The following is a 24,607-nucleotide window of genomic DNA, read 5'->3' on the forward strand; positions in this document are numbered from 1 at the left end:
CGAGGCACCCACGGAAACATTCGAACAATATGTTCCATTGACTTCTGCAACAAAAGGGTGAAGCATACATGCTTTCAGTTATCACTTATTGTAAAAATGTTACTGCAGTGAGAGTGGGTGAAGCAAAGTCGATCCAACTAAAAGCTTTTCTGAAAAGTTAATAAAAAAATTAAAAAAACAAATTTATGCTGAATTCAGAAATGGAAAGGAAACTGAAAGATTGGCAGGATTATTTGCGTTAAAATACTTTGCAAAATTTACAGAAAAGAAAATCATTATTAATTTAAAGGGGACTATGAAGGTTAAAAAATATTATGCAGCGACATATCGATCGGTCCCTATTTTATTTCCTAGCCAAAATATCGTGATATTTACTATAAAATATGCTCAATCATTTTATCTTTCTATTGAAGCACTTAAATTGAATTATTTTACTGGACTTTAAAGAACATTCACTAAATAAAACCAGTTATGGTATTTAATTAACCCCTTTTAAAACAATTGCAACGGCCGACCAAATTGCAGAGTTCGCGTTCGCACAGAAACAGATCGCGAGAGACTTTGCCTAGTGAATTCCCTCTGAAGCGCACTACTGCAGATTTAATTTCACATAGCGAACAATGCTTTGGGCCGAGGATGCGTGAAAAATAATCTGTAAACCAGGTCCGAATAAAAACTGTGTGCAATATATACGTTTGTGTGTTTGTACAAATGCATGCGAGGAGCGAGAAGCGCCTGCTGAGCGTTAGCATTGGCCCTCCCACCTCGCCCTTACCCGCTTTCCTCCAGCTTTGACGGCCCTGTATAAAAGGTTGCTTCGGTAGAACCTCTCGCCACTCGCTAAGACCCTGTCGCAGAAAAAGGAGCGCGTCCGCAAACAAAGGTAGGCCTCTAGAACGTTCGAGTCACTTTATTTCTCTTTGCATTGACAAGAGAAATTAAAATTTAGACTTTCAATTTGCACAGTTCAAATGGATGACAAACTAACTGGAATATTTTTGCTGATAAAGCAAATTGAGAAAATTTATTAGTTGGAGGTGGACATTTTTCTTTTTGTTTAAAAAAAATGTGCAGGGAGTTCAAAAACAGCGCTCCAGTTGAACACTTTGCACAGTTTATTTCTTTTCATTTCCTGACCTTACAAGCAAAAAATGTCCACCTCCAACTAAGGAATTTTTCTCAATTTTTTTTAACTTCATTCTTCATCGGTGCAGGTATCAATATACAAAATCCTGCGCGCAAGGATGCAATTGAAATATCAGTTAAGATTTAAAGTATATTTGTTGCTTTTAACCATTGGTTTTTTAATATTTGAACGGATGGTTATTGAACAGTATACAAATTCCCAAAATGAAATAAGGGGGATTTTAGCTGATATTGTAGTTAAATATATAAAAAATTCTTACTAAGGGGATAGAAAAATCTATAATGTGATTTTTCATTCATTGATCTAGATTTATCAACCTTCAATTCATATTGCTGGGCGTTTATCACGATTAAATCCAATTGAACCGTGTTCTGGGTAAGAAGCCATTAGTGCAAGGTCTTAAGCAACGCAAAATGCTGCAGTTTTATAGGCTCGCTCTCACCTCACTCTCAGTGCGCTAATTGTGTGAGCTGAAATTAACCAACTAATGTGACAGATCACACTTAACTGAGTCAAGAGCACTTTCACATGCCGCCTAGTTTAGTTTTTCCCTTTCGTTCAAAACACAATTTGCATCTGCAACGTGTTTGTGTAGCAGCGTAACCTAAGTCGTTGGTTTCCTTTTTTATTACGACAGAATTTCCCCTTGCAATTCGATCTCAGTATCCCACACGCCAGGTGAAAAGTTGATCAGCGGACGAGTTTTCGATTTACAACGCGTTTTTCCCTTGGCCTGGCCGGCGCACTTCTTGCACTTTTTTACACCGCCGCCCAGTCTGGCACAGAAAACGCCGCGGGGGCTGCCTAAGCAGTAGACTTTCAGCTTTTTATTGTGTATGCGGGCCGCCGAATCGCACGACTTTTACTCGTCAGGCAACTTTCGCGATTTGCCGGGCGCACGAGTTCGGGACAAGTGTGATTTATTAATTGCTGCCTTTTAGCAAAGGATGTCCGTCCTCTAGGCGGTGAGAGCGCCTGCCGATCTTCCGCACTAAACGGTCGATTCGGCTTTTTCAGCTCTGAGCGCGGAAGGCCGGCAGGTGGAAACCGGCCGAGCAACTTACACTTTTAATTTCACTCCTTTGTGACCTAATCAGCACTGCACGTGTGTGTTTAACTCGACCGTTTCACTTGTGTGATTGCAGATGAAGTTCCTCGTTGTCGTTCTTTCTGTTTCCCTCACCCTCGCTTTGGCCGCTGACGACAAGGCTGCCGAAAGACCAAAGACTTTCCGCCGTCTCATTCCTGCTGACACCCTCAGAGGTATATATGCTCAGTTGGACATTATCAGCACTTCCACTGAAAAAGCAGAAATATTTGCTCTGTTTTCAAAAAATACAGACTCATCTTCGTTGCCACAGTGATTAGATTGTATTTATTCTTGCGACGAACTAAGATAAAACGACATTCTAATATTAACAAGTAAATTGAACAAATAATGGATCCTGGTGGCAATGATAGCAGAAAAATATTTTTTAAAAAAAAGATAACTCCTAGATTTAAATGAAATCGCTGTCCGTGTGAAAACAATGAAAATTTTCAGCCTTAAATCTGATTTTTTATAACTTTTTTGCAGTTCCTTTATTTAAAATGTTTTTTTATATGCTAAAATGTGAATTTTTACAACTTAATACCTTCTGGAAAAGGCAATTTAAACAGAATTCATCCTTCCATATTAACAAAAATTACTTCAGATGATACTTCTGATATTTAAAAAAGAAAAAACTCATTTATAAAGTTGTACATCTGCTTTTTAATAGCAATTTAAACAGAAAAAACTTTTTTTCTAATTAAAAAAAACTAACGAAATTGGTAACTTTGTCAGACTTCCCCGGCCTGTGCTTCGCCTCGACCCGTTGCGCCACCATCGAGCCCGGCAAGTCATGGGAGCTTGCTCCCTTCTGCGGCCGCTCCACCTGCGTCCTCGAAGAGGGCCGTCTGCTCGAGCTGGTTGAGGACTGCGGCCCCCTGCCCAAGCCCAACCCCAAGTGCAAGCTGTCTGAGTCGACCAACAAGACCGCCGAGTTCCCCACGTGCTGCCCTATCTTCGAGTGCGAGGAGGGCGTGAAGCTGGAGTACCCCGACCTGGCCGCTCCCCCTGCCGAGGCCGCCGCCGACAAGTCCACTGAGAAGCCCAAGGCCTAAGCGCGCCATTATTGAGAGAGATTGAAGAAGCAACCGCGAGTAATTTATTTTTAAATGCTGCTGGAGTAAAATTTTCCTCGTGAGAGAATCAAACGGACTTTTGGACGAAGAAGCATTTTACACAAAAAATTGAAACACCTGGAATATATATAAAACAGAGAAAAGTCATTATTTGAGAAGCATCAGTAGGATAGACAGGGTTGTAAACTATTCATTTTTCGCGCGTCTCTCATTATGCCGAAAACCATCTTAATCAATCAATGACAATGTGATCCTCAGTTTTACTTACGATTAGTACCTTTTTGTAATATCCACCGTTTTGTACGAATAAAAAACGTATAGAATTTAATTACAAAAAAGCTGCAACATTTATTTCACTGTGTAAAAACACGAATCCTGGTAAGATTTTATATTCAATTTATTCATCTCGCACATGATTTTGATAAGTATATAATTTTCATTTGAAAATCACCTTTCATCAGTTTGATTGACTGGCATATATAAACTTTTTGATCGCAACTTCCATGATAATTTATAATTTACAACATTAACAAGCCATGAGCACCTCATGAGAGTATTTTATAATATAATACAAATGTTCTAAAATTCCGTTGCCTAATTCACTAATAAATTTAAGACGAATAGTATGAGTGAGATAGTTGTTCACTGTGGAGTACAGTTTGAATTATTCTAATAATTTCATTTCGCATGCATTTTACACAGAGAACTTCTTTTAAAATTGTCTCGGAGCTATTTTCATAATTTACCAAGGGGAGAGATCCTTTAAAATTTGCAAAAATTATAACATTTTTGAAATCATGAACACAAAAATAAATAATGGTGGAAAACAGCGGAATATTTTCATTTAAAATTTCTTTGTAGTATACTTGTGAAGGTAAAATGCAATGTCTTGAAGCCTTTAAATGCTCATTAGTGAAAATTGTTTTAAGAAAAATATTTGTTACGAAATATTTACTGACGTGCCTTAAATATTGTGGTAAGGCTCCTCTACAACAAACAGGTTTGAAAGTACATTTTCTGTCTCCTTAAATTGGTGCATTGATTGCAACTTGTTCCATGCTGGAACCCAATTTCAGGTTTGCAACTTTGTGTGGCTATAGATTTGCTCTGAATTTTCGTACATAAAGACAAGTACTATGTATATAGAATCATTATTGACCTTTTTATATACCAATATGTGTATTTAAATATCTTTGATAAATGTATCTTTGGTTACAAGCTTCTTGGCAGCCAATTTGCTATTTGAGTAAGTTGTTTTTATTCAAAGCCCTACTGGCCATTTGCAAGTTTTCGAATTTGATTTTTAGATGTTGAATAGTTTTAATTTTAAAAGAAAATTTAATTTTCTCTTTTGCTTTGACTTTCCAACTTATCAAAATAACAGTGATGAACAAAATTATTTGTTCAGAGACGCTGCAACAGATGGTCCCGCCGGTTGTTTTAAGTGTTCAGATAATTACATTGCGATTAAAAATTCAAGAATGCTACTTTAAATGGCCTAAAAATATGATCACAACCAAAATTGGTTCAGCCAACCGCGGTTGAATCGTAAAAAGACAAAATTTCAAGACAAACTTGCTGTTGTATCTAAACCGATTTTGGTTTACAGGATGAAATCTTTAACGCCAAGAAAGCGGAGTAGCAGGATTGAAATTTTAAATTAACAGTAGCACCATCTGTTGGCACCTTCAAACTGAATTTGTGAATTAACAAATGGATGGTGGCGTCATTTTCTGACGAGACTTTGAACACTGACAATTCACGAAAATAGCGATTTAGCTGTTTACTGGCCGGCGACAATACGCTGTATCAAAAAGCAAATCTGGAGCTATATATCTTTTACCTTGGTGTTACTTGAACACATTCAATTCCACCGGAAAAATGCTGACAAACTTGTAGCAAAATTAGTAAAATCGAGACTCTTTGCAGAAGCCGTGGTGTCATCATGTGGTGAGTTTGCACGACAAAACGCTCCAAATTTGCTGGCACCGAGCAGAGTAGAATAAAAAAGCACAAAAATCAGTCAGACGCTGCTCTCGCCTTTGACCACCTTGGAGAGGAGTGCGGCGTTAGGCGACTCGGCGTCGAGCGGCGTCAACAGCGGCAGCGGCGACACGTCGTCCGTGCTTGGAACGCCACTTTCTTCGTCCGAGTTTGCCTTGCGCACGGCAGGACTCGGCGCCAGTAACCGCATCTGTCTGTAGCCACGCATTGTCCGGCTCACCTGTCCGAAGCCACTATCCTCGTCCTCAGGGGACTCGCCGACGGAGCCGGCGAAGAACAAATGCGCCGAGAGGGTGCTGCCAGGTGAGGCCGAGCCACCGTTGGTGGTGCCCGGCGGCGCCTCCACCAGGTTGAAGGTCACTTGCTTCGGCGAATTGCTGCTGAGCAGCGTCTGCTTCAGCTGCCGGCCGTCGTTGTTGTGCACGTCCACGATGATGTTGTTGTTGATGCTCGTGGCAGGCATCGGCGGGTGCGTCGGCGTGCTGCACGCCGAGCCGAAACTCAGCTCGGTCGAGTCGTTCAGCGACGACGCCAGCTCCAGTTGGTTGTTGTTCTCGGTCAGCGGCGCCGGGCTCGGCGTCGGCGTGCACTTGCTCACCGGGTTGCTCAGGCACTGCGGCTTGTACACCACGGGCCCGACCTTTTTGCCTAGCCGAGGCGAGAAGAGCATCGGGTAGTGCTGCGCGATGCCGTGCAGCAGGCTGCCTGTCCGCGAGCTGATGCTGGACACCTCGCTCAATGACTCCGGCGTCGCGAGCGGCGCCAAGCCGAACCAGTCATCGTGAATCAGATCAATCTAGAACAGGAAAAATTATTATTGTATTTATTTCAAACAAAATTTTAAAATTGTTAAATAAAAATATTGAATACTCTTGGTAAGGGTTTATTTCAATGAAAAAAAAAACAGACTTTGCAATGGATACTCCCATGAGCAAATAAATTATGGAATGGGTGGCCCAAAGGGAATCGATTATATCAATTTATTCTCCGCCGTTCATTCTGTGCCATGAACTTTTTTTAATGAAATTTTCATGATCAACCCAATAAAGGCAAAATTGTATCTGGATATATATTTTTAGCCGTGTGTCATTTAGTCTAGTTTTTGGGTCCGAATCTTCATGAAAAACGGATTTTCAAGAATTTGCTAATTGAAATATTAGTTTCAATCTAACGTGTTATTTTTTCTTTAATCAATTTTAATTAATTATTAGCTTGCGTCACAAAATTTTAACAATGCTGGAAAAATGACTGTACAGAAACAAATTGAGTGTAATGCAGGTGAGATCTTGCCTTGTGTTTTTCAACAATTTGTTCTCCATAAATAATGCTGTTTTGTATTAACCAATTAAATTATTTAAAATGAAAAATATTTTTACCACAGAAAATTAACTTTTAAATGGCACTTACTCTCTTTTTATCAATAGTGGAGGAGACTGTGGATCGGCTGGCCATCGTCTGCAGCTGCTCCTCGAGCATGGACGTGTACTCCCAGGGTAATGTAGGGTGCAGGGTGAACGGGGTGACGATGGGGGTGACGCTGTTGCTCGATGCTGACGAGCGGTGCGACGGGTTCAGCGAGGTAAAGCTCGTCTCAAGGCACAGTTTGTACGGCGGCGTCAGCGACTTGGGCGATGCAGGCGTGTTCTGCAGCAGCAGCGTCTGCTCAGAAAACTCGCTGTTGATCATCAGCGTCTTCGACGAGCACTCGGTGGGCGCTTTATCCGACGGAGTCATCGAGTGCCGTCTTGGCTTTGCTGGCCCGATGTGGGTCACAACCTGTATGCACAGCAATTAAAATTCTGCTTGTAATCCAATCCCGTGTGACGGCAAGATAAAATACTGTTTACACGACCCCTTCTAATTAATGTTACGTCAATTAACTCGACAAGTTTACAACACATTACTGCAAATTCATTTTCCAACTTTACCAATAATATTTACATGTAAATCTTCACTCAACGGCACAAAGGGTGAGAAAACTGTGCGAAATTTGTTAGAGATAATAGTCTTGGGTGAAAATGGTGGAGGCAAAGAGGCCAGAAAAATGTGCACACGAAAAGGATTTACCTGGTTTCCTTTTGAACAGAAGTAGATAAGTTACAGTTAGGAGAGCTATCATCAATACATGCTACAGCCATGGCGCACGCATCAGAGGGTATGGGAACTAAATTCCCCCCAGGTTCACAAGGTTTGGAGGTCAGGTGGTCTGACACGACCTATGGAATTTTAAGTCAGGTCAACTGCTTTCCCTCTAATGTGTTTTTTCAGTAGCACATCCGTGGGTTATACTTTTTGTCGCAATTTACTCAAATGAGACAGGTCGATTGTTCGTGTTCTAAATGACCCTCTCCTTTTGTTTCAACATGCATAAATGAGATTGGTCGGTCATGCTCATGCATAGTTAATTAATAATTCTTCAAAGTGAAACTCAGCAAGTGCATTTTTTGTACTGATGGTGCGATGAGGTGTGCTCTGGGTGTCGTCGTTAGAATTATACCTTTTCCAGGGCCTCCAACACCTTGTCGGGCATGTGGTCCTGGATCATCACTGGAGAGATCAGAACTTCGTCGAAATCCATGTTGTCCACCCACAGTGCCTGGTACACTGGCTCATTTTTGCGCAGAACTTGTCTGGAAATTGAGACAAAGTTACGCTGTGCCCGAAAAACATTAATTATTACACGATTATAAAGCTACAATCTAAAATTTACTGAGCGCTAAACAAATAGTGAGCTTTTTTGCTTTCTGATTTACCTGGTTTTAAATTTTGATTAATCATTGTATTTAAATTAATATTAAAAAATGCAAGAAAATGTACACTGTACAGATCTGTTAATAGTTTCAGAATTTTATCTAGCAATACCATTCCAAAAACTAACAACTACTATACAAAATTCAAATTCCATGCAAAAAGCAAAAGGCTTATTATGAAGTAAGAGATTCAAATCTGGCTACAGAGCACGTTTCGGGTGAGACATACCTCCACTTTTTCTCATATTTTTGCCTATTAGATCATAAGAATCAAGCAGCGCGTATAGTAGAGTAGTGAAAGCAGACATGAAAAAGCGACAATGTGTCAAAATGTTGCGTGAGATCGGCTAAAAACATCAAAATATTAAATGATGTATTTACACCGGTCGTATATTTTCCTCATCAAATATAATGAGAGCAAATTAAGTGCAGATTCAAACATAATAAAACGTGATTTTTAGTAAGTTAGTTGTTTAAGAATTAGATAATTCGAGACGAGAAAATGTACTCACTCTCCTTTGGTCGGATGGTGCCTAACGACGTGAAGGATTTTCCCTGGAGGGTAGAGAGGCTGGTGAACGGTGAGAGCGATGGAATTGTCTGTCGGGTGAGTAATCACCTCTCGCGCCGCATCTCTCTCAGCCTCGCTCACCTGATTGGGTAAATTATAGTGAAATGCGGTGCGATCTCTCCGAATTATTAATTACCACGACTGCTTCGGAGCCGCCTTCAGCGCCAGAGTTGCTGACTTTGTCTTCAGCTTCGGCTTGTTGTGGCGAACAACAACAAACCATCCCGCCGGCTATTGTCTTCCACTACAAGAAGGTGGCGATAATTGCATGTTATCATTGGCACTGCGTGTTTTGGTTTGATTTTTGGGTCTAGTTTGATTTTGATCATCTATTTAAATCAATTGGTTTTTGTTTTTAAGAAACTGCTATTTTTGTGAAAATTTTAAAATTACGTTTTTGCAAGATATAAGTAAAAGTTGAGTCTTACTTTTTTTATGAAATTCTACTAGAATTTTAGATGGTAGTCGTAATTTTTCGATTAAAAAAGACAAGCCTGCTCTCTTCCAAAATCTTGACGGTATTCGATATTCTAAATTCGTTCACGAAGCAAAAACAATGTCACGATTTTTCCTATATCTGTGATTAGGGTCCTTCAGTAAAAAAAGTAGATAGTCAAAAGTTAAAATTTTGATTGCTTTATAGGATTGAAGAATTTTTTACCTAAAATTCTTAGGAAACAAACAGTTTTCGTTTATTTATAAAAAAATGCTATTTTATACTTAAAGAAAATGTTCCTTGATTTTTAAGTTCATCTTGACAAAAATAAAATATCCCTTTGAATGTTATATATATATTAAAAAAAAATCGGAGGAGGAATTAATTCCTGATGTCTTATCTGCAGCTAAAGAGTTAGTTTTGATGAAACACAATATCGCGTACACATAATGTTACGAAATATCAGTTAATTTATGTTGAATTTACATGGGCATAGATTGCTTGAAATTTCATGATTTGAGCTCGTTTAAATTCCATTGCTTTGTAAAATTGAACCATAAAAAACGAAACGCGCAGCCCTAATTTTCACGCTTGAATTTGAGACTCACCTTTGGGTCTTTGCTACGCTTAATCGCGTTAATGAGATCCGCCCTGAGGGACTCCATCTGGTGCAGTCCTATTCTCGGCACTACATCCTTGCCGACCACAATGGAGATCGTGAACTCTTGCGAATACTGAACGGCAGGCATACTTCAAATGTCACCAAAAGTTAAAATCCATCCGGAGGAGAGTAACAATCAGAAAATTGTACCTTAAAAGGCCCCCAGGAGGGGAGTAGGCGTAGCACCTGAGATCAGGGTGCTCCGGCCTGAGTAGAATGGCCAAAATGGCTGCTGTCCCGGCGCCCAGGGAGTGGCCCACGAGGACAAGGCCGAATTCGTGGGTGCCCCTCGCCGGGTCCCGACTGAATGCGCGGGCCAAAATGCCATCTTCGTGTATCTTGTCTCTTATGTAGGCGGCAGCTTGAACCATACCCTGAAATTTTTAAAGTCAAGGACAAATTTTCTTTGAAACAAACTAAATTTTCTGAAAACAAATTTTCACAAGTCATGGAATTAATTACTTTTTCTCGATCTAACTATTTCGTCACCAAAATAAATTTAAAAAATCACGGAGTTTCTTTAGCTGTCTAAAAATTTTCTATATAGGGAACATGAATTTACAGATAAAATTTGTATGGAATTTAATGATAGGATGGTCGCCTAAAAGCTGTACTTTCAGATTCAGATGTGCTTGTATTTGATGAAAGTCAATTTATTTACTAGATCTGACACTAAAAATATACCATTTTGAAAAAATAATAAAATGAATCTCCTTGAAATAAAAGCGATTTAATGACACCAAAATTAAAAATCATATAGAGAAAAAATTTAATTTTGAAAATTGACTTTCCCACCTTATGACCTAACCAGTCTTCTTTAGGAGGATGCAGAGGCAGCGGCTCTCCCTCGGCGTTTAGATCAGTTATCACATCTTTCATCGACAGGGTGCCCCTGATGCTGAGCACCACCTTGCGCCGCGTGTAGTCGACTGCGAGGAAGAACGGCGTCTGGCCGACGTCGACATGGTAGGTGGCGTACACGACCTCCACTTCACCACGCTCCACCTGCTCCCTGAGGGCGGCCACGTTGCACTGGCAGCAGTTGTCCTCAAACACGACCGCGTTGTCCTCAGGCTCGCGTTTGCCACACAGACGGGGGAAGCAGGAGCACCTTGAAGAATATAAACAAAATATGGCTCAACTAGAAGTGTGATTCACTAACAATTGAAAAGTTTTTATGTACTGTCAAAGAAACATGATTTATATCTATTTACTGTTTTTATTTCACATTTCAGATCCGTAATAACTTTTTATCTAAATTTCACTAAGACGGATTTATTCCACTATTTTATTATAACACTTAGGTAAGTGGCTGAAAAATTTGTTTGGAATATATAAAAATATAGCAACATAAAATAAAATTATTGTTATTATTTAACATGCTTATATATACTTTAATCATGAATTTAAAATATTTTTTAACATAATTGATAAATAAAAATAGATAATTTAATTATTTTAGAGTTAGTGCATTTTTATAAGATTAAATATTTAAAAAAATAAAAATTAGGTGTATTTAAACACAGAGATTAAAAAAAATAAAAATAATTAATTCAAGCTGCATCAGATCTCTGTACACGTACTACTTAAACTTAATTAATTTAGTTGATTGTAGTTTTGACCGCTTAACCGTAGCATAAATATTTAATTCAGAGATAAACTAAATTACAAAATTTTATTATTACTCACTCGAGTTTCGTGCACAGTTTGCATATTCCCCAGGCGGAGTGCGTGACCATGTACATAGGCCATCCATAGGCGCCCAGCGCGTAGTGCATGTAGTGTATGACCATTTGGAATTGGGCCATCTGCTCGGGCTCGCCCAGAGCCACGAACTTGGTTCTCGGCGTGACGGGCACGCCTGACAGGAACTCGTATGTGTCGTTACATCGCTGCCGCGAAAAGAGAGGAAAAGGACGTGTGTCACCAAACAAAGTTTGAGCATTTATTTGGAAAAAACGGACGCTCACCTGTGCAACGATGGCCTCTCTCTGCGCCTTTTGCATTTTGCGCAGGAGGACTAGACCGGCGATCACGTCACTAGGCACTACGTCGAGATCGCGGAAAAAGTCGGAGAGCAGGCGGGCAATGTCGGAGAAGGAATTCTGCAATGTTATTAAACTTTCATATAATCTCTTTTCGTCGGAGGATATTTTTGGCTTAGGGTAGAGGGTGTTTTCTAGAGGAGATTAGTTGAGCATTTCTTTAAATTTGGTCTGTGCAGCAAAAAGGAAACACAAAATATTTCAAAATGTAAAGGAAAATCATCATTTCCAAAGGAATGTATTAAGCATCGTGTTTTTTTTAATTTTATTGTAATAGTAGAAATACCGTAGAGCCTGATATTCAAGTACATTTATAATGCAGAAAGCATCTAGAAAAGAAAACTAAAAATGTCAATGTGTTCTGTAGTTTTACCAGCTAACACTTGCTCAAAAAGGAACAAAAAGTTTTAAATCCCTATTAAGTCAAATCAAAATTTGAAAGAAAAAATCAACTGACGTGAGTTGTCGTGGAAAGAGGGATTATTAATTATTGTAGTAGGCTGAGAGTCTTCAATTTTTTCAAATTTTTCGAATATTTACAAGAAATAAAAATAAGCATTGAAATTTTAGTTTTAAGCCGCTTTTTTGCAACACCTCAAATCGGTGAAGTTACTTATTAGATTCAAGTTATTATACCAATTTTTTAGTATATTATACCACAGACCTCTTTTAAAAACAAACAGATTTCTCGAAATTAAATGTAAATAACGATAAAATTAAAAAATTAATGAAGCCAATTAGGCTGGAGGCAAGAGAGAGCCGAAAGTAGAATCGGTGAACACTTTCTCCCTGACGTGTAATAAAACAAAATCATTTTGAATGATGACCGTGTCCAACGGCTATCCTGTGCGCACCAAAATTTATCGCAAACGTGACTTATCAGGCAAGCATTTCACATCTCACTCTCGACGCCAAAAGGGAAAATAATCTCGATTGCGGAGCAGGAGCGGATGTCCTATTCGCAAAAGGATAAGAGGGAAACGGCGAGTGCCAAAGTAGCCAGCAATGCCGAACGGGTACCGAGAGCGTGTGTGTCTGAAATTACTCATTGTGTGGCTTTTTGCGACATGTAACGGGCACAAAGCACGCCCCGCTGCAAAGTGATCACTCTTAAAAGAGGAATATCGTGTTGCCGTGGGGAAGAGAGCAGCAGTGGCGGCGTTTATGAAAATGGAGGGTGATTGATGATCAAAGGAAAAGGGCTTGAAATCGAGAGAACTGCGCCGCGCGCGTCACGTTTCTTTAAATAATAAATTGCAGTCCGCATCTCGGCGGTTCTAAACAGATTAATTTGTCTCACTCACTCAGTTGGGAAATAAAGGGAGACATTAAAAATCCATTTGCCAGCTAATGTTTCAGACTATAGCTATATTGAATTTTACTCGCAAGGCCGTGGGCAAGAAATAGACCAAGGTATTTCAACCAATTGGCATTTTTTTCATGGCTTTGTAAAATACTGTGACATCCGAACATCGTAACGCGGAGATTGAATTTAATAATGGCTTCTTTAAGCCTTCACCCAATATTTTTAATAGGAAAATTTGTTGTGATGTCATTTTTTGTGGTGGACGCCTTTTCTTACATTTCCCTTCTTTAAAAAAAAATTGAAAACAACATAATAAGATTAGAAATTTGATTTTATTGCGGATCAGTATAGGGTTTACTTTACCCCATACATCCCCTTACAATTAGTCATGTGGTAAAATATAACATCGTTGAAAGTCTTAAACCAAAGTAAATATTTCGAGTAATTTTATGGCACGAAAATAAGACAAGTGAGAAAATATAGATCAACAAGTTGGTTCATGAAAACTGCTCATGAATATGATTTTGGTGAAACTGAATTTTTTCTCTCTCTTGATAATATTTTGGTCTATTTTTTCTTTTTAGGGAGAAACGACTGGAATATGTGTTAAGGAAAATATTTTATCTTTCGTAAAATTCTGCTGTAAATCTTAAATCTTCTACGTGACGAGGGCAAAAAATTTGCACGCAATAAATTATACGCCAGCGTAAGCAATTGAATTTAAGTGCTACCCTGGTTCATTGGAATTTATGACTCCTCCACAACACGCATATTAAGTGCAACAACCCGATTTCGTGGACGTGAAACTGTATATTCATTCACTGAGTGGAGTGAGCAATGAAGTAATTCGCGCGTCACATGTCCCGTGAAGAAATTAATGGGCAGAGTCAGAAAATAAAGCGAGTGGGCACGTACCGGCGACGAAACACGTTGCTGACGCATTTTCCCGATCGGCTCTCTATAAAACAGTGGACTCTGGGAATCGATACACGGCGGAAACATGCAGCGCGAGGCACACACGCGTTTTATGGCACACAGAATTTACGACGGTTGTTTCGTTTCGTGCGTTATGGGCATAGGGTTGGGATTTTAAGTCGAGATACTCTTTTTCTGAGCGTCGTGAGCGTCATATTTACTCCTAGACACCAAATGTGCACGAATCATGCAATTTTTAGACTTTAAAATATCGCTTAAAATCGTCTAAAACCATATTAAGTGTCCAATACGCATTAAATGCACAAAAAACTATCGAAATTACCATTGAACACATATATAAAACCCTAAAATTTGCTCGAAATATTTCACTTTTTTTTGTGTAAATTTTTACTGAAAAATCAGATGGCTTTGATTATTTTTTTTGTCATCCGTTAAATCTTAACTAGAAAAGTTTGTTAAATATAAATTCTAAACTCTAAACTACTTAGTCACTTCTAAAACATTCTGTTAAAATGAACTAATTTATTATTTATTACTTTCTCTAATATATTTTTGTCGCGAATTACCTCCATCACATCTTTAATTGAACCGGACAAAAGTAGATTCCATTTAAATGTAATAATGTAATATGATCTTTAGAAGAAAGTGATTGAAAATTTAATTAATAGGCAATCTATTAAAACGTGGATTTTTGGTGAGCAAATCTACCTGAAAGATGCGTAAAAATTGTCAAAATTGGCTCCGCAGAACCGATTTTAAAAATTATTCGTATATCCGTCGAAAAGAAAAAAACATCTAAAAATCCCAACCCAATAGTTATGGAGATAGGATAGGCAGCTTACCCGGCTCCTGTCCGAGTTGCCCATGCAGCAGAAGAGCAGGCGACACCTGTGATCCCAGCTGTCTTGGTAGGCGCGCAAGACTTTCCTGCGAAGCCAAAGTTTACGACAGGCGTCAGTTATTACTGTCAATTTTCGACAGGAGAATTTTTTTCCAAATAAATCCCGGGTAATATAAACCTCTGTCTCCAGTTTCGTTGTCTGCTTCCTGATCTGCGGTATTGGAACTTTGATTCAGCCTCTTTCATGCTTCTTTGGTACTTCTTCATTTTGACCCACGAGCGGCCGGCAGCGTCGAAGGTGCACCAAATGGTGACGGCAATGCTGGCCAGGACGCAGCCGTTGCCCACAATTAAACCTGCAACCAGATCAAAACCAATTTAATTCCGAAAGCTAGAGCCATAATCAGGATCATCTCTAATTACGGCCGCACAATATGCAGCATGATGAGAGCATCCCGGGCTGCCAGTGTGGGCCGAGCCGAGAGTAGGAATTCGTGTCTGACAGGCTCAATTAGCCGCACTCACCTAGAACAGCCTCTCTGGAGGAGTCGATGGGGCAGTCGCCATAGTGGTAGACCAGCCAAACCACCCCCAGCGCCAGCCAGACCAGCTCCAAACCCATCACCCCTGCAAAAGCCATTACCTTTAATTAATATTTGGCCGCAGGCGATTTATCGGCGAACGCCATGCCGGGCATTTTGGAAGGCATGCTCCGTGATTGAATTCAGCGTACAGCAGAATTTAATATTTCTATAAAAAATATTTTGAAAAATAAACACACCTGAATATAAACTTCCCAACTTTCCAAAGAAACTAACACATTTGTAACTTTAAAAAGTCCTTCTCAAAAGATTTTTATTAAACCGAGATAATAAGAAAATTTCACGGGGTCCTTCACAGGTACTGATATTTCTTAAATTTAATTCAAATCTAGACCAGAAAAGCATTTTTTTATATACGGAAGGACGTTTTGAAGGCTTTTCATATATTTTTTATTAATGAAAATTTGGGGGAGCAAAAATGGAAAAAAGTTACAGTTGTTGCTATTTAGCTTTATTAATTTTCACAAGTCAAGTGAATAATTTTTCAGAGTAAAATAATTAGATCTCAGAGATAAAAAAGAGACTAGCGCAACAAACTTAACTTCTTCATTCAAGAGTTTAAAAATTATTCACGACCTTACTTTATTGGGAACTGTGTTCACTCGGTTCACTCTTTGTTTCGGATTTAAAACACCTAGAATTTGCCAATAATAAAATTTATATATTTTTATAAGGGTGGGAAATAAATTCTTCAAATAAAAAAATAATAATAATCCTTCCAAAAGCCCACATCAATAGTGGTTTCCAAATTCATAATTCAACTAAAAAAAAATAAAAACCTGTGTTTTTCAAACTGCATAATGGGTCTTTATAATTTAAATCTACACACTCTAGTAAAATTATTATTTTTTTTCATTTTAAATTCGTATCATTTGAAATATCATATTATTTACTCACCAATTCTTGTGTACAGCAAATACTGCATTGGCGCCCGGGGCTCGGTGTCAAGGATGGAGCCCCTCATTGCCACCACGGCGATGCCCATCTCGAGGGCCATGGCGACCCCCAGGAGCCCCATGTAGAGGCCGAGGTGCACCCGCAGCAGGGCGACGCATGCCTCCGGGCGCCATAGCGACTGGCTGGTGAAGAGCACGACCACCACCACGGCCCTGCAACAGCGCGAGACACGAATGATTTATAATTTACCGAGCAAGCAATTAAAAGTTTCCGCCTCTTAAATTTCCGATATTACGAAAGTTGGGATTAATTAAGGATGCAGCAGCAAAGTTTCGCCGTCGGCGGGTGGCAGCGGGCAAAAAGGAAATCTCCTACGGATTGTTTTGATTAAAAAGTTGGCAGCGCCGAGATATGCAAGAACAGGGAAAAGAAATACGCGGCTGACTTTTTGCGAGCCAACTTTGCACAATGGCAGACGCAACTTTCCTAATAATTCAATTTGTGGCGCTGCGCGATCGAGTTATCCGCAGCCAGCGGAGCATTTGTGCCCGACGAGTTGCATACTCAGCGCTCGGCAGGCGTTGTGTTGTTGCCTCATCGCGCTCTCATTTTATTATGCGTCGGCCCGCGTGCAAATTGAATCACTTGCCGTCGACGCTGCCGTGTTTGTCAATTTCGCCTCCGCTCTGATTGTACAGATTCGATTTCTCGGCGCTGTGCCGGAGGAAAAGGGGAAAAAGACGAGTGCGCACTTGACTTCCTAACGAAATTGCTACTTGTATTGATTGTCCTCCTCCGCACTGATACAATTTTTGAGCTACTTTTAAAGGTGCTCATTTGTTCCACTGAGAAAATACAACAAGGTGGTTGTTATTGCACGAATATCGTTCTCAAGTGTGTATCATCAAGACTGCAAAATCAAGCATTATTTACTTAAGCTAAAATAAACCCAGGTTGCATATTAAATTACCGAAAAAAATCGGCTTCAAAGTTTGCGTCAATTAAGCGGTAAGGATTTATTTCCCCAGAAGGAAAATAGCCCCATAATTCGTACACCATTGGATAGATCGTGACAAGAGGAATCGAAATCATTCGAAAAAATCACTGATCATTTTTTGAGAAGCGAACGGATGGAAATTTCATCACCCTTGAGCTAAATTCAAAACAATTAGTAAGGTGGCAGGAATTAGCATGCAAATTTTATGTTTCTCCTGCGACAACCTCCACGGGACGAATGAGTTGCCACTCCGAACCCCGAGTGCATCTCGTTTAAAAGTAATGCGCTACTTAGACTCGAACCACGATGTTAACGAGCAAAAACTGCTGCTGCTGCTAACGAGTTTCGCTAGCTGTACTCGCTCAATTTGCCAATTTCAAAGCCCTCATCTTTCTGCACCCCCGCGCGGCAGGCGCACTAATGCCGTCGCTATTAGCAAAAAGTAGAATAAATATGATAAGCGCGAGAGATTTTCCCCTTTGACATTCCCTTTCAAGTGCCTTTGCTCCTATTTCCTGCGCTGCATTCCGCCTTCGCTTTTTATTATTATTATCCTCGCCTGCGCCTGCCGCCATTCGTCACACACACACACACACACACACCAGCAAATAAAGCTGCTGGATTTCCAATATTATTTTTTGCCCGTCTTCGCCCCCATTATCAAGAGCGCTGCCCCCAGCCAATCAGCTCACATTCTTCTTCCAGCAGATATGATCGCTCCGTTTGGCAAAGGGAAACGGATGTACTGCCAGAGAGACAAAGTTTTTGCTGCGAAACGTGCTGGAGATAGTCTGCGGATGATACATGATGTTGTTGCACGCCGTAAATAACAACTTACTTTACGCCATGTGACGCGTGTAATTTACGAGGTGGAGATCCACTGATGCTTTCTCTCAAAAAGTTCAAACGGTAAACAACTTTTCTACTTTAAAAATTAACACATATGTTTTTTGCGTCGTTCTGAGCCGATTTGTCTCTTTTCCAATGGATGTTGATTTTTTATTTCTATCTGGGGGTATTTCAGGCTTAGTAACTCTGCAAATTCGCAATAAATATTTTTTATAAACACTGCGGATGAATTTTGTTAAAAGAAACTTACCAAAAAATCATAATTTTAAAATATTCCTACATTTAAATCTGTTTAAAATATCAGATTTTTCACCTAGACGTAATTTCTCTTATTCATATTCTCAAATTTTGTAGGATAACTATACAGCAATCAATTGTATGATCATTTATCATCTGCCGTGTTTCCTTTTTATTCCATTTGAGCCACCACAGAAGTGCTCCCAATCTTAGCGAAATTTTTGTTGGCGAAAATTTTCTTTCTCGAAATTGCAGTGGTCAGAGGGAAAAACCGCAGAAGCCTGTCTGGAATGACAAAAAATTTGTGCGTAGCTCGTTCCTACAAGACAGATGAAGCTCGTTGGGAGTGTTTTTGTTTTCGCGCGCGGCAGTATCCTCGGCGGCCGGCTCCTGAGCGTCGAGCAAGGCCGATAATCGATTCAACCACAGCAACTTTTGTGTGCTACTCGACGGCGAATGCGTGTGCCTGCGCGTGGCGTTCGAAAAAGTCAGTCCGTGTGTTGACTGACGCTGCCTGCGAGTGACAAGCAAAGGGCTGCTAAAAAGCCGCGCGGCGCCGCACTCGCCTCTCGGTGTGCACGGAGCACACGTTATTTGCATATCGACATGCGGGTCCAATCAATTAATGAAGACGCGTATACGCATACAACACACGGGCTGACTTTTTCCCCTCCGACAGAATTGACGCCTATAAATGACGCGACTGATTGCTTTATTGTGTGAGCCATCGGAGACACAGTGAACTTTTTGAACTCGTCTCGCCGATAATTTGAAAACACGTCCATCACATTCCGATAAAATTATTGGCAGATCAATTTTCCAACCTGATGGAGGCTTATATTGGATAAGGTCCAAAATAGGTTATGTATACTATTCAAAGGCTAGTTTTTTTTCCATAGTAATTACTATCAAGGAGATTTTGAAAGGTTTTATAAATGAACATGTTATCATAGATAAGGCAGGGTGGGTCTAGCTTGAAATTTAGGGCTTCGCAGGGCTTAGTTAAATCTTTTAGCTTCTGCTGACCGGGAAAGCGATGGTTGGGGCGAGGGGGCACATCTATAATCTCAAATAAATATTGATAGGATAAAAGAATTTTGAATTATGTTTTCTAGGTTTTGGAATTTAAGACATCAGTTATTCATTTGATCAGTATCTTTTTTGCAAGCTCCGGTAAAAAATGATTGAGTTGCAAATGACGTTATGCTATGCGTGGACAGCTTAATATGTTCATGCAAGGGTTTCCAAGTCATTTCACCGGTCGACCGATTGCCATATAGCGGAATGAAATTACTTGCCATCAACATCAATCAAGCATCAACCCCGAGAGCAAAATGCAATTTAAGGTTATCAGCTCCGCCTGCACGCAGCCTGGCGAAAAATTAATATCCGCTCTTGATGCAACTTGACCCTATTTCATCGCGGGGAAGAGGCAGTCCGAGAATGCAAATTATGCCTTTTCGTCCGAATGCGACGAGTACGAGGCGGGACCGGGATGCTTCGTTATAATATGCTAAGTAAGTGTCTAGGCGCGTAATGAGCGCACTTGAGCCTGCCTAATGGAGCGAATGCACGCCTGCTCGTCACGAGGCTTCACACGCAGGAAGAGCACCTTCAAACGAGCAGCACGCGCTTTGATGTTTATTTTCGTGCGTCTCGCCTGGAGGCCGCGGCCAACTTAAGTGCCTTTGATTTATATTTTCAATAAATTTTTAGCTTGGAGGTTTATTTTCAAGTGGCTTTCTCGGTGCGGTCTTCAAACTGAAGAGTTTTCCAGCAAACTCAATGACCTTTATGCAAATTCACTGTCGATTTCGGTTCATTTCCCCGCAACCTGTGACCGTGAAAAGGCACACGGTTGGAAGTAATTAATTAGTCTGTGGCCTGAAAGCGTATCGGGCGCAACTCAAGCAAAAAACAGACGAGCAGTGACCCCAACTTTTATTTTTACTATCATGGCTCAGAGCGCCGTAAAGCTCTTTATTATCTCAGGCGCAAAAAGCTGCTTCTGGCTCCGACAAGAACACTCCGTGTATATTTATTTCATGCGGGAATTTCGCCTTCCAAGAGCGATAGAGCGGAAGCCGCAAAACTTTTCATGAACCACGCAATGCCTTGTATCACCGCTCTCTTGATGAGGCTTGCGCGCCAACTCGAGCGACAATGGCCGCCTCCGCGATTCAGCAAAAATAAATACGCGCACACGCAGCAAAGGTATGTGTCTATCTAGAAATAAAATGTTGATTCGAAAAAGCGTTTAATGACAGCTGGAGTTTCTCCAAAATCCGAAATCGCTCCGCATTCTCGCTTTATCGAGAGTCGTAAAATATTAATGAAACGAATAAATAGAAACCAACGACGGGAAGGGGTGACTGCTGCCAACTGTAACGAATAATGTGGCATTCAACATATCACATTTAAATTAAAGGAGAAAAGCCAAGTTTCCCTCCACTGTTTCGCATAATATAAATCTCGTAAAAGTGTCACTTCGTGTTTTTTAGGGATGCGAATTATAGATCTACGGTTTTTTCGAGCCCAAAAAAGAAGTCTATATTTAGACTTAACCCAAAAAATAATACATTTTCATGCCAGTAATATAAAATGTTGAGGGGTTTAATTCCTTTACATATTTATTTAGCTAGAAAAAATCTTTTAGGGCAAATTCAGATGGTTTTCACTGATGAATTTATATTATTTTTTTGACAAAAATTAATCACAAAATTTAGAACTTTTCTTCTTCTGGAACTTTTCCAAGGCTTGTAACAAGATAGCAACTGACCCAATAGCTCAACAGGATCGATTAATTATGTTAAGAAAATTACTTTTGAGGTAATATACATTTACAGAAAAAAGTTTAGTCAGACTCTATACATACCTTGCCATCTTTTATATTTTATAAAACCAACCAAAACACAAGATAATAGAGATATGAAGCCCAATGTTCGAGAGTATCTCATTAAAAATTGATTACCTAAAACTAACGTAAGTTTCCAATTGCAACGTTTTAATTATTTTGAAAATTTAATTTTTGTAGAAAAAAAATTATGGGCCAACGGTTTGGACCACTTAAAGCGTTTTAAGGTTGTTCCGTGTTTCACAAGCGATTTTGCACAGTGTTTGGTGTCTTCACATTCACAGTCGTTTTAGAAGGTTTTTCGCTGTTTTAACAGTTTTTGGAGGGTTTTTAGAGTGGCTCAAGAGCCTTAAAATTAGATGTCTCGTTCTAATTTGGTATTCCGAAGATACTCAGACGCACAGAAAAAAATAGTCGATCGTCTGGAATTCCCAACCCTTGAAATCACATAAATTCAGTCCGCAAACTGCCTCGCCATGTTTAAAAAAGACAAAAATAAACTGCACGCAAATCAACCGACTTTGCTCCGTCAATCATCTTTTTATATCTAGCCAAGCGAATCGAGGCTACTTTTGATCTGAGCATCCGAGGCAGAAAATCGCACTCGACGAGCTCCGGATAAAAACAGGCCAGCTCGCTACTGCGGCAATTTTCGCATGATTATTTCAATGGGTCAAATTTTCAGGCTGAGAGACCACAGACAAAGACATGACTCTGTTTGCAAATGCAGATCTGACGTTGCAAAACAAATGTGGTCCCGAGACCAAAGTTTAATCCAGATAATATTAAATGCAATTTAATATCCTCTCAAAGGACGGGCTGGCTTTACGGACTATAACTTTGAACATTTATCAGCACATCATATTTAAGCCTCGTGCAAGTTTTGACGTCATCATGGCGGGACATTTACAATTCAAAATCCCTCTCATCACTTCCTCGCCGTTTTCCAGCGCAAATTTCGCTCCAAGCAACCAAATCCTCCTTTTCTTTGAACGCCTCACAGTCTAATCCAGCACCGAAAACCGCAAGCGCGCGAAATATTTTTTCGTCCAAATGCCAGAACGAAGCCGTGCTAACTCTCCGGTTTCCTTGAGCTAACGCGCGAGCTTCTTTGTAATCGAAGAAGCCTTTAGAAAAGGGAAGACGTACCACCCACACTTGCATAATATCCATTCTGTTTGTTTGTCGGGTCACAAATTTCGCTCTCCCTCTCTTGGTGCGTGCGTGGGCAACTCGCATACAATCGTCCCCCAGGGGCTTGCGGGCTGCAAACAGACTTGACCACAGATAAGGAAGGAAGCGAACGAGAGCCCCGGCAGATAAATGCGACGCTCGCAGACTGCCTGGTGTAAATAAAACAAACGACCCACCACTGCTGTCGAATATTGAAATGTACGGGCCGGCAACTTCCCTCAGGAATCGGAAAAAAGTCGATTTTTTCTAAGAGGGTTTCCTTTATTGGCAGGGAAGAAACGATTTTTCCTAAATAACGCAGACTCGAGGTAAAAAAGTCAACTTATTGCTAGGGTTCTTTTTTCGTTTATATATATATATATATATATATATATATATATATATATATATATATATATATATATATATATATATATATATAAAGGCGTTTATTTAGCCAAATTCTAGGGTCTCAGATTTAAACAGTTTTTTTCTATTTTTCCTAGCGTTGTTTTTTGCTATTAACATAAAATTTTTGGGGTTTGCAATGTTTTGCATGTTTACCGCTTCTAATAAGAGATTGAAGAGAGAATTCTAGTGCTTGCACAATCGAATTTCGATTGTTTTAACAAAAATGCATCAAAATTCAATATTGCGCAAGTCTTTTAGAGTTCCAAGCCAGCATTAGATGACACTACCATATTCTTAAAATTCTCAAAAGCAATTAAAACACGCATTATAATATAATTTTTGTAAATAGCGAATTATTAAGTGAACTTACGATTTTCAATTATCAAGCTTCATGAGCGATTTACGGTTTTTGGTGGTTCTAGATTTTTTATTCGTGTTCTTTAGGTGTAGATAGAAAAAATCTTCACTGTCTGAAAGTCTCAACAAGGTTTATTTATTTTTCTGATTTTCGATCATGATTCTGAAGAGCAGGAGAATTTGTTACACCACTTCCCTCATCGATTTAAAGCTATTTCAAGAGCGCTTCGGCCTGTCAAATGTCAGATCAGTTGTTTGAGACTTTCCTGACGAGAGTATTTTTAGCTTGACTGGCTTTGAATGAACGGAGCGAAAATGCTATTAACGTTCTTTGTCGGTGCTCATTTTAGGCCGTTTCCGTGAAGAAAAAAGCTAGTTGCTCGGTTGAATTGGGAGCTTGCCAGCTCAAACACGGGTGGTTTTACGCATTCATTTCTTGCCGGCTTTATGACTCGCGAGCGATACGAAAAAGGATGTGGCATGTACCGCTAATGGGGCTCACGTAAAATATGGGGCGCGCGTCGGGCAGATCGTGACGTACGTGAGTTTTCCTACCCAATCAATATTTCAATTAGGCTTGCGATGAATGAAACAGGCCACGCGTCGTCAAGAAGTGCATTAAACGATCAATTTTATGTGCTGCCTCGAGTATGAGGGAAAGAAGCGCATGATAAACACGCAGCACGCTTTCTGACAACACTTCAAAAATAACGACGTGTCCCAAAACAAATTGGGAATAGCGTTTCCGCACCCTTTAATATTTTATTAGCATTCCTATGAGGTGGGGAAGCATTTGCATCAATTCTTGTTTGAATGTTGAACGTCAAATGTTCAGTCAATACACGTTTCATGTGACTAAATTTCGGTTAATTAAATAGACGCGTAGAAAATCTAAATTTTGTGCTTGCGAGAGGTGTATTTTTATCATTTTATTTCAATTGATATATTTAAAATGTTTGTACTGAATATTTAACAGATTTTTGTTATGTTTGTTTAAGAGAAAATATTTTTGGTAACCCATAATTTTGTTTAAACAACAGGGAAATTTCGCTAATGAGGAAATTACATGCTGCAAGGATGTAATTAAGTTTGGCTCACCGCATTCCATCATTGCTGTTTATAGGGCTAAACAAGTTTTCCAATGGTGACATCAAGTCAGTGGTCGTTATAAACAAGTATGTGTGGTGTGCGTAATAAATTCGAAAGGAAAATTGTATTAGTGTGCAAGTTCATTCATAAGCCACGATTTTAATGCGACGCAGTTTGGTCCTATGGGCCGCGGCGTGCCAACAGGTCCAAAAAGCCAGCGACAAATTGTAACACACACCCGCCATTACAATTTCCGCTCGTGGAGTAATGAAATTTTA

General features: G+C 39.8%; 2 protein-coding genes across 3 annotated transcripts in view; one reads left to right on the forward strand and one right to left on the reverse strand.

The window, feature by feature from the left end:
* Positions 1-733: 733 nt before the first annotated feature.
* Positions 734-3,651, forward strand: LOC135941748 (uncharacterized). Its single transcript, XM_065487441.1, has 3 exons — positions 734-883; positions 2,293-2,410; positions 2,973-3,651. Exons 2-3 carry the CDS (start codon positions 2,293-2,295, stop codon positions 3,290-3,292), a joined length of 438 nt encoding a protein of 145 aa, XP_065343513.1. The 5' UTR covers positions 734-883; the 3' UTR covers positions 3,293-3,651.
* Positions 3,324-24,607, reverse strand: part of inaE (inactivation no afterpotential E) — a 42,876-nt gene continuing 21,592 nt past the window's right edge. The window contains exons 2-16 of one of the 2 annotated variants that reach the window (XM_065487438.1): positions 16,363-16,574; positions 15,389-15,490; positions 15,042-15,219; positions 14,865-14,949; positions 11,706-11,840; positions 11,425-11,627; positions 10,531-10,846; positions 9,886-10,109; positions 9,683-9,824; positions 8,775-8,882; positions 8,580-8,719; positions 8,297-8,320; positions 7,815-7,947; positions 6,725-7,093; positions 3,324-6,113 (exon numbers count right to left, since the gene is read on the reverse strand). In XM_065487438.1, coding sequence (XP_065343510.1) covers positions 5,337-6,113; positions 6,725-7,093; positions 7,815-7,947; positions 8,297-8,320; positions 8,580-8,719; positions 8,775-8,882; positions 9,683-9,824; positions 9,886-10,109; positions 10,531-10,846; positions 11,425-11,627; positions 11,706-11,840; positions 14,865-14,949; positions 15,042-15,219; positions 15,389-15,490; positions 16,363-16,574 — 3,148 coding nt within the window. In that variant the 3' untranslated portion in view covers positions 3,324-5,336. The remainder of the gene's footprint in view (positions 6,114-6,724; positions 7,094-7,814; positions 7,948-8,296; positions 8,321-8,579; positions 8,720-8,774; positions 8,883-9,682; positions 9,825-9,885; positions 10,110-10,530; positions 10,847-11,424; positions 11,628-11,705; positions 11,841-14,864; positions 14,950-15,041; positions 15,220-15,388; positions 15,491-16,362; positions 16,575-24,607) is intronic. The other variant, XM_065487439.1, reaches the window with a different exon arrangement.

The sequence above is a fragment of the Cloeon dipterum genome, chromosome 4 (genome assembly GCF_949628265.1).
Source record: "Cloeon dipterum chromosome 4, ieCloDipt1.1, whole genome shotgun sequence".
NCBI lineage: Eukaryota > Metazoa > Arthropoda > Insecta > Ephemeroptera > Baetidae > Cloeon > Cloeon dipterum.